Genomic DNA, 17,072 nt, shown 5'->3' on the forward strand with positions numbered 1-17,072 from the left:
TCACTCTTCATACACTGACTCGCACATCATACACTCACTCTGCTGCTGACTCACACATCATACACTGGGAGTGTCGTGCTGCCAGCTATGGCTGCAGTGTTTTGTCGTCCGTGTTATATATGTCGTTTATTGTTAAATTTAAAATCACAGTTCCTATGATTACTGTTGTTACATTGTTTTCTTAGCTTTATTTTGGTGATTCGAAAACATATGGTTAATCCAAATTGTCTTATGGTTTGTTGTTGTTGGCTTGCACCACATTGATTTTAACACACAGCGTTTTAACATGTTTTTTGTGTGTGGAATATTTGCTGGTTTATTCCAGAATGTTTCTGTTACGCGTTGTCGCTTTAAGATGTTCTGTTCAAATTTTGTTTGTTGCGGTTGCACCCGACTTAAGAGCCGCATGGCTCACAGGGCTATACCTAATAAATGAAACTTGAAAATTTGAAACTTGAAAGTAGGAATCGATTCATTAAGATTCATTTTCGACCACTTAATTCTCATGTTATCCGAACGAAATCGATTTAATTAGCTTAATCAACCGTATATCGATTCCCATGTTATCCCAATAGAAATCGACTCTATACATCCATTACTCTACAATAATCGATTCCTAATGATATTCCATTAAGAATCGATGCGAGTATCGCTAATCGAACCAGGAATCGAATTTCTCTCCACGTGACTAAAGATCGCTCCATGGCGATGCGTCAACTCGTCTCTAGACTTGGCCTACTCTTCCTCCTCCTCCACCTCGTCACGTGGTGCAGCAGCCACGGTGAGCCGAGCCGGTCGATACATCGGGTGCCAGGTTGTGGTGGACGTGGGGAGCGGTGGTGCAGTGGTTAGCGCACTGTGTGAGCGAGTGTGGGGAGCGGTGGTGCAGTGGTTAGCGCACAGTGTGAGTGAGTGTGGGGAGCGGTGGTGCAGTGGTTAGCGCACTGTGTGTGTGTGGGGAGCGGTGGTGCAGTGGTTAGCGCACTGTGTTTGTGTGGGGAGCGGTGGTGCAGTGGTTAGCGCACTGTGTGTGAGTGTGGGGAGCGGTGGTGCAGTGGTTAGCGCACTGTGAGTGTGTGGGGAGCGGTGGTGCAGTGGTTAGCGCACTGTGTGTGAGTGTGGGGAGCGGTGGTGCAGTGCTTAGCGCACTGTGTGTGTGAGTGGGGAGTGGTGGTGCAGTGGTGAGCGCACTGTGTTTGTCTGGGGAGCGGTGGTGCAGTGGTTAGCGCACTGTGTGTGAGTGTGGGGAGCGGTGGTGCAGTGGTTAGCGCACTGTGAGTGTGTGGGGAGCAGTGGTGCAGTGGTTAGCGCACACTGAGTGCCGTTTGCCCATCTCCCCAGCCCCGGCTTCCCCACTGAATGTGCGCGTGGAGTCTCGAGACCTGCTGACACAACTCCGCTGGGACTCAGCTGACGTGAACCCCGCCACCAGCAGCGTCACCTACAGAGTGGAGAGCAAATGGTGAGATGCTCGCTCACTCACTCACCCACTCACTCACTCACCCACTCAGTCACTCACCCACTCACTCACACACTCAACCACCTACTCACTCACTGACTCACCCACTCACTCACCCACCCACCTACTCACTCACCCACTCACTCACTGACTGACTCACTCGCCCACTCACCCACTCACCCACCTACCTACTCTCTCACCCACCCACTCACTCACTGACTCACTCACTCGCCCACTCACCCACTCACGCATCCACTTACTCACCCACTCTCTCACTCGCCCACTCTCTCACCCACTCACTCACCCACTCACCCACTCACTCACCCACTCCTCACCACCTCCTCCCCGTGTCTCTGTCTGTGCAGCTATGGACGAGCCCACTGGCGGACCGTCTGCGCTGCCACAACAGAGACTCGGTGCGATGTCTCCTCAGCTCTGCGGCATCCCGGTGACCGCTATCAGCTGCGCGTCAGAGCCACCGTTTCATCGTCGTCACCGGTGGCCTCACCAATCTCCTTGCCCTGGGTCGTGGTTGAGGTCTTACCCTTGAAGACAAGTCAGTGGCTTTGTCTATGTGTGTGTCTGTGTGTCTGTCTCTGTCTGTGTGTGTGTCTGTGTATTTGTCTGTGTGTCTGTCTCTGTCTGTGTGTATGTCTGTGTGTCTGTGTGTGTGTGTGTCTGTGTGTGTGTGTGTGTGTCTGTGTGTGTGTCTGTGTGTCTCTGTCTCTGTGTGTGTGTATGTCTGTGTGTAGAGTGTCTGTATGTGAGTGTCTCTGTGTGTGTGTCTATGTCTCTGTGTGTGTCTGCCTGTGTGTATGTGTGTTTGTGTCTGTGTGTGAGTGTCTCTGTGTGAGTGTGTCTCTGTGTGTGAGTGTCTCTGTGTGAGTGTCTCTGTGCGTGTCTCTGTGTGAGTGTCTCTGTGTGTGAATGTCTCTGTGTATTGTCTCTGTGGGAGAGTCTCTGTGTGTGCGTGTCTGTGTGTGTCTCTGTGTGTCTGTGTGTGTCTCTATGTGTGAGTGTCTCTTTGTGTGTCTCTCTGTGTGTGTCTCTGTGTGTATGTGTCTGTGTGTGAGTGTCTCTGTGTGAGTGTGTCTCTGTGTGTCTCTGTGTGTCTGTGAGTGTCTCTGTGTGTGAGTGTCTCTTTGTGTGTCTCTATGTGTGTGTGTGTCTCTGTGTGATTGTCTCTGTGTGAGTGTCTCTGTGTGTCTCTGTCTGTGTGTATGGGTGTCTGTGTGTGTGTGTCTGTGTGTGTGTCTGTGTGTGTGTCTGTGTGTCTCTGTGTGTGTATATGTCTGTGTAGGGTGTCTGTATGTGAGTGTCTCTGTGTCTCTGTGTGTGTGTCTATGTCTCTGTGTGTGTTTGCCTTTGTGTATGTGTGTCTGTGTGTGTCTCTGTGTATCAGTGTCTCTGTGTGAGTGTCTCTGTGTGTGTGTGTCTCTGTGTGTGTGTGTCTCTGTGTGTCTCTGTGTGTCTCTGTGTGTCTCTGAGTGTCTCTGTGTGAGTGTCTCTGTGAGTGTCTCTGAGTGTCTCTGTGTGTCTCTGTGTGTCTCTGAGTGTCTCTGTGTGAGTGTCTCTGTGTGAGTGTCTCTGAGTGTCTCTGTGTGTCTCTGTGTGTCTCTGTGTGTGTCTCTGTGTGTCTCTGTGTGAGTGTCTCTGAGTGTCTCTGAGTGTCTCTGTGTGTCTCTGAGTGTCTCTGTGTGAGTGAGACGCCATCTCCCCCCCCCCCCCCGTGTCTCAGCTGTGCTCAGCGCTCCTACGGTCACCGTGACGCTCCACAAGAACGCGACGGTGGAGGAGGGTGGTGATGGTGGTGAGGAGAAGGAGGAGTGTGGTAGTGAGGGTGAGGATGAGGTCTACAAAGATGACGACGATGGCTACGACGATGACGACTACGATGATGATGATGATGAGGGTGTTGGCGCCGACGGTGATGGGGCTGACGGCGATGGCGACGACGATGAGTACTATGACGACGATGACGACGAGGGAGAGCCGAAGGCGTGGGAGCTCTCCGTGGGGGTCTCCATGAGGAGTGGGTGGAGGAGGAGGATGGCGCAGTGTGACGTGCTGTACCACCTGCAGGCAGAGGTCTCCACAAGGAGGGGCGTGACGAGCACGGTGAGAGTGGGTGGGTGGGTAGGTGAGTGGGTGGGTAGGTGAGTGAGTGGGTGGGTGGGTGGGTGAGTGGGTGATTGAGCTGCTGAGTGAGCGGGTGGGTGGGTGAGCGGGTGGGTGAGCGGGTGGGTGAGTGAGTGGTGGGTGAGTGGGTGGGTGATTGAGCGGGTGAGCGGGTGGGTGGGTGAGTGGGTGAGTGGTTGAGTGGGTGAGTGGGTGGTTGAGTGGGTGGGTGGTGATGCTACTACTACTACTGATGATGATGATGATGCTCAGGTTAACACATAGTTGGCGTACGCGACCAATATCATCCATAAAAGGTTTTTGGGTTAGGTCGCGTAAATGTATAAATGTGTCGTTAAAACCCGCCACCACCCGACACAGCCAACTAGTAAGGGTTCTCACATAAACAGAACGTGCCAATTCGTCACTAGTACAACACTAGTGTGTAGTGTAGTGTACTAGTACAGCACACCAGTTGTGTGTTGGAGAGCCAAGCCACAACATTTACAGTCTGAGTACTGTGACGTTTCGCCGGTAATTACAACTAGCTTCATCAGGCGACAGACAGATCTGTGAAGTCTTCCTGTTTCCTTCCTTATATAGAGGCCTAGATGTGACCACCCTTCTGCGCTCTTACACAATCATGGGGGGGGGGGAGTGATTACTGAGGCAAGGCACATGAGGCATGTGCATTATGCGAGCCCTTTGCACTTGTCCTTCCTATCTGTTGTGTTGAATAAAATAGCCCTACCAACGATAATCCCTGCTGAAGTACGCCGCCCTTTGTAGGCATGCATATAACTAATGTTTTATTTGATGATTCGCTTACACGCAGCACTAAGGCGGTAGCTATCCGAACGGTTAAAGTTATTTTGATTTCTTTCAATTTCGATAGATTCTCTAATTAGTCTTGGCCAGTAGGAGATAGTTTTGCACAAAACTTCAACATCAAAATCAATGGAGTGTGTCATTGTTGGCACGCATGTTCTGCTACTGCTGACAGTTGTGTTTGGGAGAATTTAATATTTCTCTGATGTTCTTTTAGTCTCGTGCTGATCATTCGTCCTGTTTGCCCAACATAACATTTACCACACGTGCAGTTAATCCTGTACCACACCTTCTGTTGATAGCTTCGGTAATACATCTTTTGTACCAGATATTAAATTCTGTATTTTATGTACCGTGCCAAATCTGACTCGGATGTTTTGTTTCTCCAAACATCTGGCTAGTTTATCAGCTACTCCCGCAATGTACGGTATTTTGATCGTTTTTATTACTTGGGCGGTTTCAATGCTCTTGTTATTTGATTTGGTTTTGGTATTCAATGCCCTGTTTGATTTGTGCATCATCGTAACCGTTCATTTGCAGCGCTTCTTTAACATGTTGAATTTCACTTCTCAGACTGTCACCATCTGACACTTTCTTAGCTCGATGAATGAGCGTCTTGACAAGAGCAGATTTCTGTTGCGGGGTGAAGGTTGTGACTCTGCATTCAGATAGGCGTCAGTACGAGTTTTCTTTTGGTAAATACTGAGTGTTATTGTGTCACTTCTACCCCGTCTGAGCCGAATGTCCAGAAATGCCAACTCTTTGGTCCTTTGGGTAAAGAAATGGTAGAGTTCTGTCAGCCTCTGCCAGCTTCATGGTGAGACGATTTAGAACTGGTTGCTGTGTGGCCAGACCACCAATGTGTCATCCACATAACCAGGCACACTAAAGCCTTCTGCTTGCTACTGCCAGGAGCGCTTTGTTGGGTGCCGCTACCGCCACGCGGTGCCTCCGCCTGGCGGCAAGGATGAGTACTGCGTCCGCGTGAGAGTCGTAGCTCGCTACCCACGGTGGAAGACAGGGGAGTGGTCTCCACCGTCGTGTGTCTCCGTCCCTCCACCGCACAGCGCCGTAGGTGAGTGGGTGGGTGGGTGAGTGGCTGAGTGAGTGGGTGGATGAGTGGGTGGGTGGGTGGGTGAGTGGCTGAGTGAGTGGGTGGGTGAGTGGGTGAGTGGCTGAGTGAGTGGGTGGATGAGTGGGTGGGTGGGTGGGTGAGTGGCTGAGTGAGTGGGTGGGTGAGTGGGTGGGTGGGTGAGTGGCTGAGTGAGTGGGCGAGTAAGTGAGTGAGTGGGTGGGTGAGTGGGTGGGTGAGTGATTGGGTGGGTGGGTGAGTGATTGGGTGAGTAGTTGAGTGGGTCAGTGGGTGAGTGGGTGGGTAAGTGGTTGAGTGAGTGGGTGCGTGAGTGGTTGAGTGAGTGGGTGGGTGAGTGATTGGGTGGGCGAGTGATTGGGTGGGTGAGTGAGTGGGTGGGTGAGTGATTGGGTGAGTAGTTGAGTGAGTTGGTGCGTTAGTGGGTGGGTGAGTAGTTGACTGAGTGGGTGGGTAAGTGGTTGAGTGAGTGGGTGCGTGAGTGGTTGAGTGGGTAGGTGGGTGAGTGAGTGGGTGGGTGAGTCGGTGGGTGAGTGGGTGGGTTAGTGGTTGAGTGAGTGGGTGCGTGAGTGGTTGAGTGGGTAGGAGGGTGAGTGAGTGGGTGGGCGAGTGCCGCACCCGTTTAGCCCCCTCTATCCGCCCTAACAAAAGCTGTTTAGGCATGCGGTGGCTGGGCATGCGGGCTACATGACCCAGCCAACGCAGCCTTGCCTGCCGGAGGAGCTCACCGATGGGACTTTGTCCAGATTTTTCTGGGATTTGTGAGCTCACACAATCCAGCCTGGTTAAACCCAGGATGGATTGTAGGCAGGCCAGCCTAAATGTTTCCAACCGGCGAAGATGTTCCATTAGGGGAGTCCACTTTTCGCAAGCGTAGAGAAGGGAGGGAATGACTGTGGCCGAGAAGACCTGAAGATTCGTGCAGAGTGACAGACCAGGTAGCTTCCACACAGCGTTACGCAACCGATGAATAGATAATGCCGCTCGACTGATTCAGAGTGAGACCTTTGCTGTCCAACCGGAGCCAGTCATGAGCACACTGCCCAGGTATGGGAAACTCTCCACTCTCTCCACAACTCAATCACCGATTGGGAGTTGTGGGAGTGGATTGTCCAATGGTACAAAATACCCAGGCAGGTGCTTAGTTTTGGTGGGACTGATGGTTAAGGCCCCACCTCTCAGTGGCAAGCTCCAGGTTTATCAGCAGCGCCTCCAACTCCTCCTCTGAATGAGCAGCTATTACCAGATCATCGGCATACGCAACGTGGTTGAGCAATAGAGAGCCATCCCTCGACCCCACCTGGGCATCGATCAGCCTCCCATTTTATCTGTGTAATGGGTTCCGGAGACACTTCGGATAGGAAACTCCTTTATTACAACACAGCACTCCCACAGTCCTCCTGATACACTGCTACAGCCTAGGCACACGGCCTGCTCCTAGCGTGCCGTGACACTGCCTACGCCGTGGGCTCCTCCGCTGTGACCACCCTAGGGGAGGCTACCCTGACCCCACCCAGCCAAGGTGACCACCCTAGGGGAGGCGACCCCTGACCCCAGCCAGCCAAGGTGACCACCCTAAGGGAGGTGACCCCTGACCCCACCCAGCCAAGGTGCGGGTCCAGACTCTGGCTGCCTCGGACCTCGCCCTTACAAGGGCGTGGGGCCGGGAGTCCCAGAGTCCCACCACCGGCCCAGAGTCCCACCACTGGCCCAGAGTCCCACCACTGGCCCAGAGTCCCACCACTGGCCCAGAGTCCCACCACTGGCCCAGAGTCCCACCACTGGCCCAGAGTCTCACCACAGTCCCAGAGTCCCACCACTGACCCAGAGTCCCACCACTGGCCCAGAGTCCCACCACCGGCCAAGAGTCCAACCACCACTGGCCCAGAGTCCCACCACTGGCCCAGAGTCCCACCACTGGCCCAGAGTCCCACCACCCGCCCAGAGTCCCACCACCACTGGCCCAGAGTCCCACCACCACCGGCCCAGAGTCCCACCACTGGCCCAGAGTCCCACCACCGGCCCAGAGTCCCACCACTGGCCCAGAGTCCCACCACTGGCCCAGAGTCTCACCACAGTCCCAGAGTCCCACCACTGACCCAGAGTCCCACCACTGGCCCAGAGTCCCACCACTGGCCCAGAGTCCCACCACTGGCCCAGAGTCCCACCACTGGCCCAGAGTCTCACCACAGTCCCAGAGTCCCACCACTGACCCAGAGTCCCACCACTGGCCCAGAGTCCCACCACCGGCCAAGAGTCCAACCACCACTGGCCCAGAGTCCCACCACTGGCCCAGAGTCCCACCACTGGCCCAGAGTCCCACCACCGGCCCAGAGTCCCACCAGCACTGGCCCAGAGTCCCACCACCACCGGCCCAGAGTCCCACTACTGACCCAGAGTCCCACCACTGGCCCAGAGTCCCACCACTGGCCCAGAGTCCCACCACCGGCCCAGAGTCCCACCAACGGCCCGCACGGCGTCCCGGCCCTTACAAGTGTTGAGGCGTAAATGACGACTCGGAGGCAGATCTTCGTGTTGGGGCTTGCGCCAGTTGTTTTATTAAAGACTTCTCTTCACACGCCACGACTCCGTGTACTGCACGCTCACTGCCTACACTCCACACCCCAGGGGAAGGGTACTGGGGAGGTCCCTAGCACACCCACAGGCTACCCTAGCCCGGTGCTAATCTCCCCCTACCCTGGGTCCCATCGCTCCCCCAGGGGAAGGGTACTGGGGAGGTCCCTAGCACACCCACAGGCTACTCTAGCCTGGTGCTAATTTCCCCCTACCCTGGGTCCCAACTCCCAACTTCACACGTTCCTGGCTCCCCGCCAACGACCTCGGAACACGTCACGGGGTCCCAACCTAAATATCCCAGGGGGACATGACGTCACCGTCCCGGTCCCCTGTCCGTGCCGGAGGGCGAGCGCGACGTGACGTCACCAACTACCGTCTTGCACAAGGACGGCGGGGCGAGGGGGTCCAGGGTCCTATCAAGCTGCCGCCAGTCTTCGTTCTTCGGCTGCGCCTGGCTCCAGATCGGCTGGGGAGGTCCCCTCTGGTGCCTCCTGCCCACCGAGGGGTGGGGTTGTCTGGGGTCCTGAGCCCCCAGCAGCCCCTCCCCTCTTGGGCTGCCGCTGCAGCCCCTCCCCTGACGGTTCGAGGCACCGCCGTCACATCTATGGCGCTACGTCTGTACCAGATGGAAATTCCTCTGGTCTGGTACGGCCATCGAAGGCTTCACGAACTGCGTGGTCGAAATAGATGTTAAATAATGTGGGAGCCAGAGGACATCCCTGTCACACCCCAAGGTGGACAGGGAATGGCTCCGACTCCCGGCCACGTAGTTTTACCCGGGCCCGCTCACCATCATGAAGGTCCTTAATGATCGTGAGCAGAGGGTCAGGGACTGCAAAAGCACGAAGAACAACCCAGAGCCCAGGCCTACTGATGGTATCATAGGCCTTGACTAGGTCAATAAAGCAGAGATGTAGGTCTTGTTGGAATTCCCTACACCTCTGCTGTAGCAGACGGACAGAAAATATGGCATCTGTGCAGGACCGCCCTTTCCTGAAACCACATTGGGGCTCCGCAAGCCTCTCCTCAGCATGCCTGGCAAGGCGGTGTTGAATAGACACACAGACAGACACACACCGACACACAGACACAGACAGACAGCCACACACAGACAACAACAACCGCCATTCGCCACTAAGTGGCAGTGACGTCACCACGACGCTTGTGCCAGGACATGTGCACCTTGAGGCCACGTGGAGTGTCAAACGCCCGCTGGCAGGAGGTCACGGGGCAGACCCAGGTACCACGGGTCGACTGACTGAGATGACTGGCTAATGCACCACCTGTGCCCCCTACTGTGCCAACCTGCTGTGCTTTAGCCACCCGGCGCTCCGCTCGTTGTTGTGAGCGTCGCTCCTCCGCCCTCCGTTGTTGTTCGAGGGCGACTACCTCCAACTGCCCAGTAGCGTCCTTCACGAGCCTCCTCCACAGAGGTTGATCTTGACACCGCTGGTACCAGTCATCGGCAAGTCCACTCAGCTCCACGTCCTCCTGTACCACATCACTCCATCTCTTCTCCAGTCCATGCCGCGCCCGTTTAGCCCCCTCGATCCGGCCGAACAAAAGCTGTTTCGGCATGCGGTGGCTGGGCATGCGGGCTACATGACTCAGCCAGCCCAGCATACAGACACACACACAGATAGACACACACACATGCACAGAGAAGTGATTAAGACCAAAACCTCCTCCTCCTCACTAACCTCAACCAACAACACTGCTCAGCATCCCACTCTGTCTGTGTCTCTCTGTCAGTCTCTCTCTGTCTGTTTCTCTGTCTGTATCTGTCTGTCTGTATCTGTCTCACTGTGTCTCTCTGTTTCCCCGTGTCTGCCTACCCATGTCTACCCGTATCTCCCCGTTATCTCCCCGCGTCTCACCGAATCTCCTCGTGTCCCCAATCCCGTAGCCATCACCACCACCACCACCACCGCCGCCACCACCACCACCGCCACCACCACCACCAATGCCACCGCCACCACCACCACCAATGCCACCACCACCGCCACCACCACCGCCGCCACCACCACCACCGCCGCCACCACCACCGCCGCCACCACCACCGCCGCCGCCACCACCGCCGCCACCACCACCATCACCACCACCCCATCCACCTCCCGCTCCTCCTCACCCTCGTCCACGGTGCCTACGGGAGACGAGGCGACGCTCCCCGCCAGCAGCAGCACTATCTACCCCATCAGCTTGACGGTGGCCATGACGGTGCTGGTGCTGACGGTGCTGGTGCTGTTCCCCTTGCTGGTGTGCGCCGTGCAGGGCAGACGGAACGCCGGCAAGCGTCCCGGTGAGCGGCGGTGGCGTTGCGGTGGCTACGTAGATGTTGACTGCCTCGCTTGGTACACGGGAGGGCGTGGGCTACTTCCCCGCCCCTGACACCCGTATATTTGGAGTTTGCGGTGTCTCCCTCATCATCATCATCGTCATCACGGTGGCTATGAGATGGTAACTACCTCGCCTGGATCATCTACATCATTAGACCTCCTTTGCCAGTACCAAAAAGGGGAAAAACCCTATTATTACCTCGCCTGGTACGCAGGAGGTCGTGGGTCCTATCCCGACCCTGACACTTCCTGTGTCTCTACGCGTTCAGTGCCATTTGGCTGCTGCTCTTTGCCACCCGACAACGATGATGATGACGACGATGATGATGACGATGACAACGATGATGACGATGACAACGATGATGATGATAACGATGATGACGACGATAACGATGATGACGATAATGATGACGATAAGCCACTGAGTTGAGCTGTCACTTGTGGTAGCCGGTGTAGCTTCTACAAAACAACGTAGTAGCACAGCGGGGGGCTTACCTGGTAAGATACACAATATTTGTCTATATTTTTATTGATTTTTTAACCTTTGCTATACCTGGCATGTGCCGACGGCGTGTGACGTGTCAGCGTGACGAGTTTGCGTGATGTGTTTGCTGTTGTAACGTTCTGACCCCCGTACCCCCGACCGTACATTTGTGGATTCCGCCTCCTCCTGCTGCTACAACATGAACACAATATTCCCATTGTGTTCAAAGTCGAATTTGTTTTTGTGTTAAGTGGCGTCAATATATAAACGCTGTGTCGTAAAACCCGCCACCACCTGACGCAGCCAATTAGTCAGGTTTAGTGTCACGTAAACAAAACGTGCCAATTAGTTACGAGTTTATAGTGTCGTGTACAGTGTAGTGTATAGTGTAGTGGACAGTGCAGTGTACTGTCCAGTGTAGTGTACAGTGTAGTGTACAGTGTAGTGTACAGTGTAGTATACTTGTTCAGTACTAACCGGTAGTGTGTTGTAGAGTAAACCCACGACAACGTTCACAATTCAAGTACCTGGTGACACCTCACCGGTAATTACAACAACCACAACCGGCATCAACATCATCATCGGGCCTGATGATGCTACTGCTGCTGCTGGCTGTTGTTTCGAGTTCCGTGCCTCCTGAGTGTTTTCTCCCCACCCTGCGTGATATTCTTGTTCCCCGGCGAACGAGCGAGGGGGGAACGCCCCAGGCCTGGTCCCCAAGCCTGATATTGTCTCTGCCGAGTGCAGGTAGCCACCGCCGCTGTCGCCACCGCCACCACCGCCGACACCGCTGCCACCGCTGCCACCGCCGCCGCCACCGCCGCGGTGGAGCAGAAATCGGAACTTTAGGACCTCGTCCCCGCCCCCGGTTGACACCGCCGGATGAAAGCCACTCCCCAAGTCGTCGCCACACCAATCACATCGCGCGGTGGCTAGGAGATGTCGACCACCTCGCCTGGCACGCGGGAGGTCGTGGGTTCCATCCCGACCCCTGACGATGCCTGCCGCCGCTGGATATTTCTGAGTTTGTCCCATAGACTCACCACACAGAGACCCATACTCACCACACAGAGACCCACAGACTCATCACACAGAGACCCACAGACTCACCACACAGAGACCCACAGACTCACCACACAGAGACCCACAGACTCATCACACAGAGACCCATAGACTCACCACACAGACCCAAAGACTCACCACACAGAGACTCATAGACTCACCACACATAGACACCCACAGACTCACCACACAGAGACCCATAGACTCACCACACAGAGACCCACAGACTCACCACACAGAGACCCACAGACTCACCACACAGAGACCCAAAGACTCACCAAACTCGCACAACTTTATCCATGGCCCGGTGGGTGGTGGTGGTGAGGCTGTGTGCGTTGTTGGGGCGCGTGCACGATGCATCTTCCAGAACGATCCGAGAGAGTCGACAGAGAATCATCGTCCGTTCGACTCGCCCCCAACCAGGGGGGGGGGGGGGGTGCGTGGGGGCGCTTTGCGCGTCACGGTTCTGTTTGACGTCGCCACGTGGCCGGCGTTGGTTGTGGGTCACGTGGTCTGTCGTGGCAACGTCCCCTCTCTCCCTGCCTGCCTGCCCCCGGACTGAAGGGGGTATGACAGCTGTTTCGTTGTTTGCTGGAGACATCGCGGTGGTGGTGGTGGTGACGATAATAAAGGTGGCGAGTTCACTTACCTGGGCTGGAACTCCTCCTCCTCTATACAGGTGGACGCGTGATGTTGTGCACGGGACTTGAACTATAAACGAAACGTTTTATTTTTGCCGGGTAAGGCCCTCATTGAGATGCGGCGTAGCTCTCTTTCAGAAGGCCCTGACCTGGCCGTTACAAATCATAGCTCTAGCAATTCGGTTTATTATCATCGTCGTCGTCATCATCACGTGGACCTTTAGAGCAGTTGACAAATACTCGACAACTCACGTTTCTCAAATGTGGAGGGGAAAACCAGAGGGCCCGGAAAAAAATCCACGCGACAAAAGGGACAGAGACAAAGTCTATACAGCAGCAGCAGCGGGCATCAGGGTCGGCATGGAACCCACGACACCCAGACCCAGGGCTTGAACGCAGGGTGTCAGTGTCTCTGACACGGCCATTATGAACCCACTGAGAGAGAGACACCCAGACCCAGGGCTTGAACCCAGGGTCTCAGTGTCTCTGACACGGCCATTATGAACCCACTGAGAGAGACACCCAGACCCAGGGCTTGAACCCAGGGTGTCAGTGTCTCTGACACGGCCATTATGAACCCACTGAGAGAGAGAGACACCCAGACCCAGGGCTTGAACCCAGGGTGTCAGTGTCTCTGACACGGCCATTATGAACCCACTGAGAGAGAGAGACACCCAGACCCAGGGCTTGAACCCAGGGTCTCAGTGCCTCTGACATTATGAACCCACTGAGAGAGAGACACCCAGACCCAGGGCTTGAACCCAGGGTGTCAGTGTCTCTGATACGGCCATTATGAACCCACTGAGAGAGACACCCAGACCCAGGGCTTGAACCCAGGGTCTCAGTGCCTCTGACATTATGAACCCACTGAGGGAGAGACACCCAGACCCAGGGCTTGAACCCAGGGTGTCAGTGTCTCTGACACGGCCATTATGAACCCACTGAGAGAGAGAGACACCCATACCCAGGGCTTGAACCCAGGGTGTCAGTGTCTCTGACACGGCCATTATGAACCCACTGACTGATGTATTTATTAGAGATGTTTACATCTCTCATCTATGAACTCCCAAAGTGAAAACACCAAAAACTCCCCAACAACAACAACAAACACAACAACAACGCTTTGTTTTAACCATCCCAACAAACACACGCCTGTCTCTGCGTGTGTCTATGTGTGTGTCTGTGTGTGTCTGTATCGGTGTGTGTGTGTCTCTGCGTGTGTCTGTGTGTATCTGTGTTTATGTGTCTGTATCGGTGTCTGTCTCTGCATGTGTCTGTGTGTGTCTATGTCTCTGCGTGTGTGTTTATGTGTCTCTGCGTGTGTGTCTGTGTCTCTGCATGTGTGTCTGTCTCTGCCCATGTGTGTCACTGTGTCTGTGTGACTGCCAAGTTGTCCTTATTTTCGTTGCCTTCTGATACGCCCAGCAGAGACACTTGCTGCACACACTCACCGGGTCGCAAAAAGACAAAGACCGTTGACAAAGACCGTTGGGGCAAGTGCTGTTAGCGAGCACCTATGAAGGCCGGCATGGCACACGAAGGGGGTGGGTGGCCAACACAACGCCCGGCCGCCTTTGTCTCCCCAGTGGCGATGTTTACACACTGCACCAGGAACTCATTTGAGGCGGAGTCGACCTAGAGGAGGCCCTGGACCGGTTCAAATAATCGTCACCGATGTTGGATGCGAGTGGGAATCGAACTTGGGTCATCAGGTTCGTGGTGCAGCGTAGCGCTAACTGCTACACTTCAGATCTCCAAACACAACCGCCATTCGCCACTAAGTGGCCGTGACGTTACCACGGCGATTGTGCCAGGCTGTGTGCACGTTAAGGCCACGTGAAGTGCCGAACGGAACTTACGGAGGGCGCCTGCCTCCAACTGCCCAGTAGCAGATTCCTACACGAGCCTCCTCCACAGAGACCGAATGAGACACTCAGCTCCAAATCCAACAGCACTCCGTCTCTTCTCGTAATGCCGGTCGACCGATTCTGAGCGAGACCTCTGCTGTCAAACCAGAGCCGGTCCTGAGCACACTGCCCAGGTATGGAAAACTTTCCACTCTCTCAACATCTGCTTCATCAACAACGGGGGGTGGAGTGTTTGGTGGCACAAAATACCCATGCAGGTTTTGATTTAAAGCTTTTGTGAATGCAAGGATTCATCTTCTTTGGTTCTTTCGGTAAAGTCACGTAGAATGAGAACAAAATAATAAATTGATAAAATAAAATAACACAATAAAATTCTCACGACGTTTCGGCCACAACACAAGCGGCCTTCATCAGGTGAAGGGACGAGACTGTTTGGAGGACAGCGCTGGAGCGAACACAGCCAAGCTCAGACCGCGACCTTTAAGCTGTGTGAGAAGAAACAGAGCGCCTTGACAAAGGAATTAGCATAGAATTTAGCATTGAAATAGCTGAGTGATTAGCTTGTGACTGGTCACAGAAATGGCTATGTTAAAGTCAAAGCATACACATCCACAGAGGCACCCCTTGACAAAGGAATTAGCATAGAATTTAGCATTGAAATAGCTGAGTGATTAGCTTCTGACTGGTCACAGAAATGGCTATGTTAAAGTCAAAGCATACACATTCAGAGAGGCACCTAGTACAAATCAAACAGGAGAATTTAGCATCGAAATAACTGAGAGATTAGCTTGTGACTGGTCATAGAATTAGTTATGTTAAAGCCTACACATCTACAGAGGCACCTAGTACAAATCAAACAGGAGAATTAAGCATTGAAATAACTGAGTGATTAGCTTGTGACTGGTCACAGAAATGGCTATGTTAAAGTCAAAGCCTACACATCTGAGCTATTAACAATAACTGAGTATACACTACACTATATAATGAATACTATATAGTAAATCAATAAAAAACTAAAATATAAATTACCTCAATGTTATCAATAAACTCTATATATTCTCCAATCAGCTAAGCTACCAACAATAAGTCGTTATATATCACAATGCTATATGGCGAAACAATGGGTGGATTCTTACCCTCAACTTTAGCGCCACGGATAGCTACGAGCCCCGTTCAGACGGACGAGTTCATCCATGGTCGGAATGGAGGAGGAGGAGAGAGACAGCTGCGAGGCGCTGTTATACTCCATGTTGTAAACCATACCATTAACCGTGGTGTGAGAGGTATTAAGAGTCAATGCCAGCGAAAGAGCTGCGGTCTGAAGGTCATCATAAAATACAATTAATTAAGAACGGAAATGGTTTAAAACATCTTTCCAATGGTAACTAAGCCAGAATCCATCTTCTCGGTTGAAATTGTCTCTGCTTGTATATGTGAATGGCCTCATGAACGAATCTCTCATGGTAGCCGGTTGGTTTGCAAAGAACCTCCGTCTTGGAGAAGTCAATGTCATGTGAGCCCACTGAAATTATAACAGTGATATGCCACGGCAGAGGAGTTCGTTCTACTGTGTTTGAAGTCTGCTTTATGTTCGCGGATGCGGTCCGAGATATGTCGTTTGGTTTCTCCAATGTAGCTACTACCACAGAGGAACTTTAGTTTGTAAACGCCCGGGTACTGTATGTCTGGAACAGCAACTTTTACAGATGGAACCAGATCATGGATTTTATGTACTGTGTTGAATCGGACCTGGATCTTGTGTTTATTCAGGATTTTGGAGATCTTTTTAGTGACCCCTGCAATGTAGGGTAAGGTGATGGTTTTGAGTGGCTCCACAAGAGGATCCTTCTTCATGACTGGAGTGATGGCTTTGCGGATTGTGTAGTCGGAGCAACCATTAGCCCTGCGAGCCTGGTGTACGTGCTTGAGTTCACTGGTAATGTGTTCCTGGACGGAAATGCATTGGGCTCTATGGTATAGAGTCTTGATGAGGGAGTTCTTCTGGGATGGTGGTGGGAATCCGGTTTCAAGTAAGCATCTGTATTTACACTAACCTCTGCTGCTGCAACTTCTCTCAATGCAAAACGAATTCTAGCTAGAACTTGCTTCGCTCTTATCTCGGAAAAAATCAGACTTACACGCACCGAACTCGATCAGTTAGACAAGACACTCTACAAATCACACTTAACATTGACAGCAACAATGTCTACATCGGATTGGGAACATGTAGACAATATGACTACCTCTTCGGCTGCTACTATGTCGACCAAATGTAGGGACAATTTGATTTCCAAATTCAATCACCTCTCCAACAAAAAATCGGATCCACACACCGAAAAGATAGACGTCAACAAAGTCGTAATTCATCGCAGTAACAGTTCCATTTCTGATGGTCTGAAATCCGTTTTAGCTAAAGGTTTAAACTTTGCTGTCACACCGAGACACATACCGGTTAATGATATCATTGCCCATGTTGACGTTGCACTCAAGGGCTTGAGTCACATCTCTGCAGACATAGCAAGATCTGAAATCGCTGCAACCCTCCAAAACGCTAAGTTGCCACCCAGCAACATCAGCAAAGATGAACGCTTTGAATTATCTCAATTAAA

The 17,072-nt window shown here is 53.1% G+C and overlaps 1 protein-coding gene across 1 annotated transcript; it reads left to right on the plus strand.

Annotated features, from left to right (window-relative positions):
* The first annotated feature begins 668 nt into the window (after positions 1-668).
* On the plus strand, positions 669-12,602 carry LOC142916605 (uncharacterized). Its single transcript, XM_076061749.1, has 7 exons — positions 669-781; positions 1,342-1,462; positions 1,825-2,015; positions 3,198-3,577; positions 5,318-5,480; positions 9,979-10,371; positions 11,640-12,602. Exons 1-7 carry the CDS (start codon positions 703-705, stop codon positions 11,885-11,887), a joined length of 1,575 nt encoding a protein of 524 aa, XP_075917864.1. The 5' UTR covers positions 669-702; the 3' UTR covers positions 11,888-12,602.
* The last annotated feature ends 4,470 nt before the right edge of the window (positions 12,603-17,072 follow it).

Source organism: Petromyzon marinus, unplaced genomic scaffold, assembly GCF_048934315.1.
Source record: "Petromyzon marinus isolate PM22_M1 ecotype Great Lakes invasive population unplaced genomic scaffold, UKy_Petmar_22M1.pri1.0 PM_G_Scaffold_4, whole genome shotgun sequence".
Classification (NCBI taxonomy): Eukaryota; Metazoa; Chordata; class Hyperoartia; order Petromyzontiformes; family Petromyzontidae; genus Petromyzon; species Petromyzon marinus.

Bases quoted from the DNA above. Each gene is read 5' to 3' on its own strand.
- LOC142916605 (XM_076061749.1), top strand. From the start codon at position 703: ATGGCGATGCGTCAACTCGTCTCTAGACTTGGCCTACTCTTCCTCCTC. The intron at 1,463-1,824 runs GTGAGATGCTCG...CTGTCTGTGCAG, and splicing joins TACAGAGTGGAGAGCAAATG to CTATGGACGAGCCCACTGGC. The intron at 5,481-9,978 runs GTGAGTGGGTGG...CCAATCCCGTAG, and splicing joins TCCACCGCACAGCGCCGTAG to CCATCACCACCACCACCACC.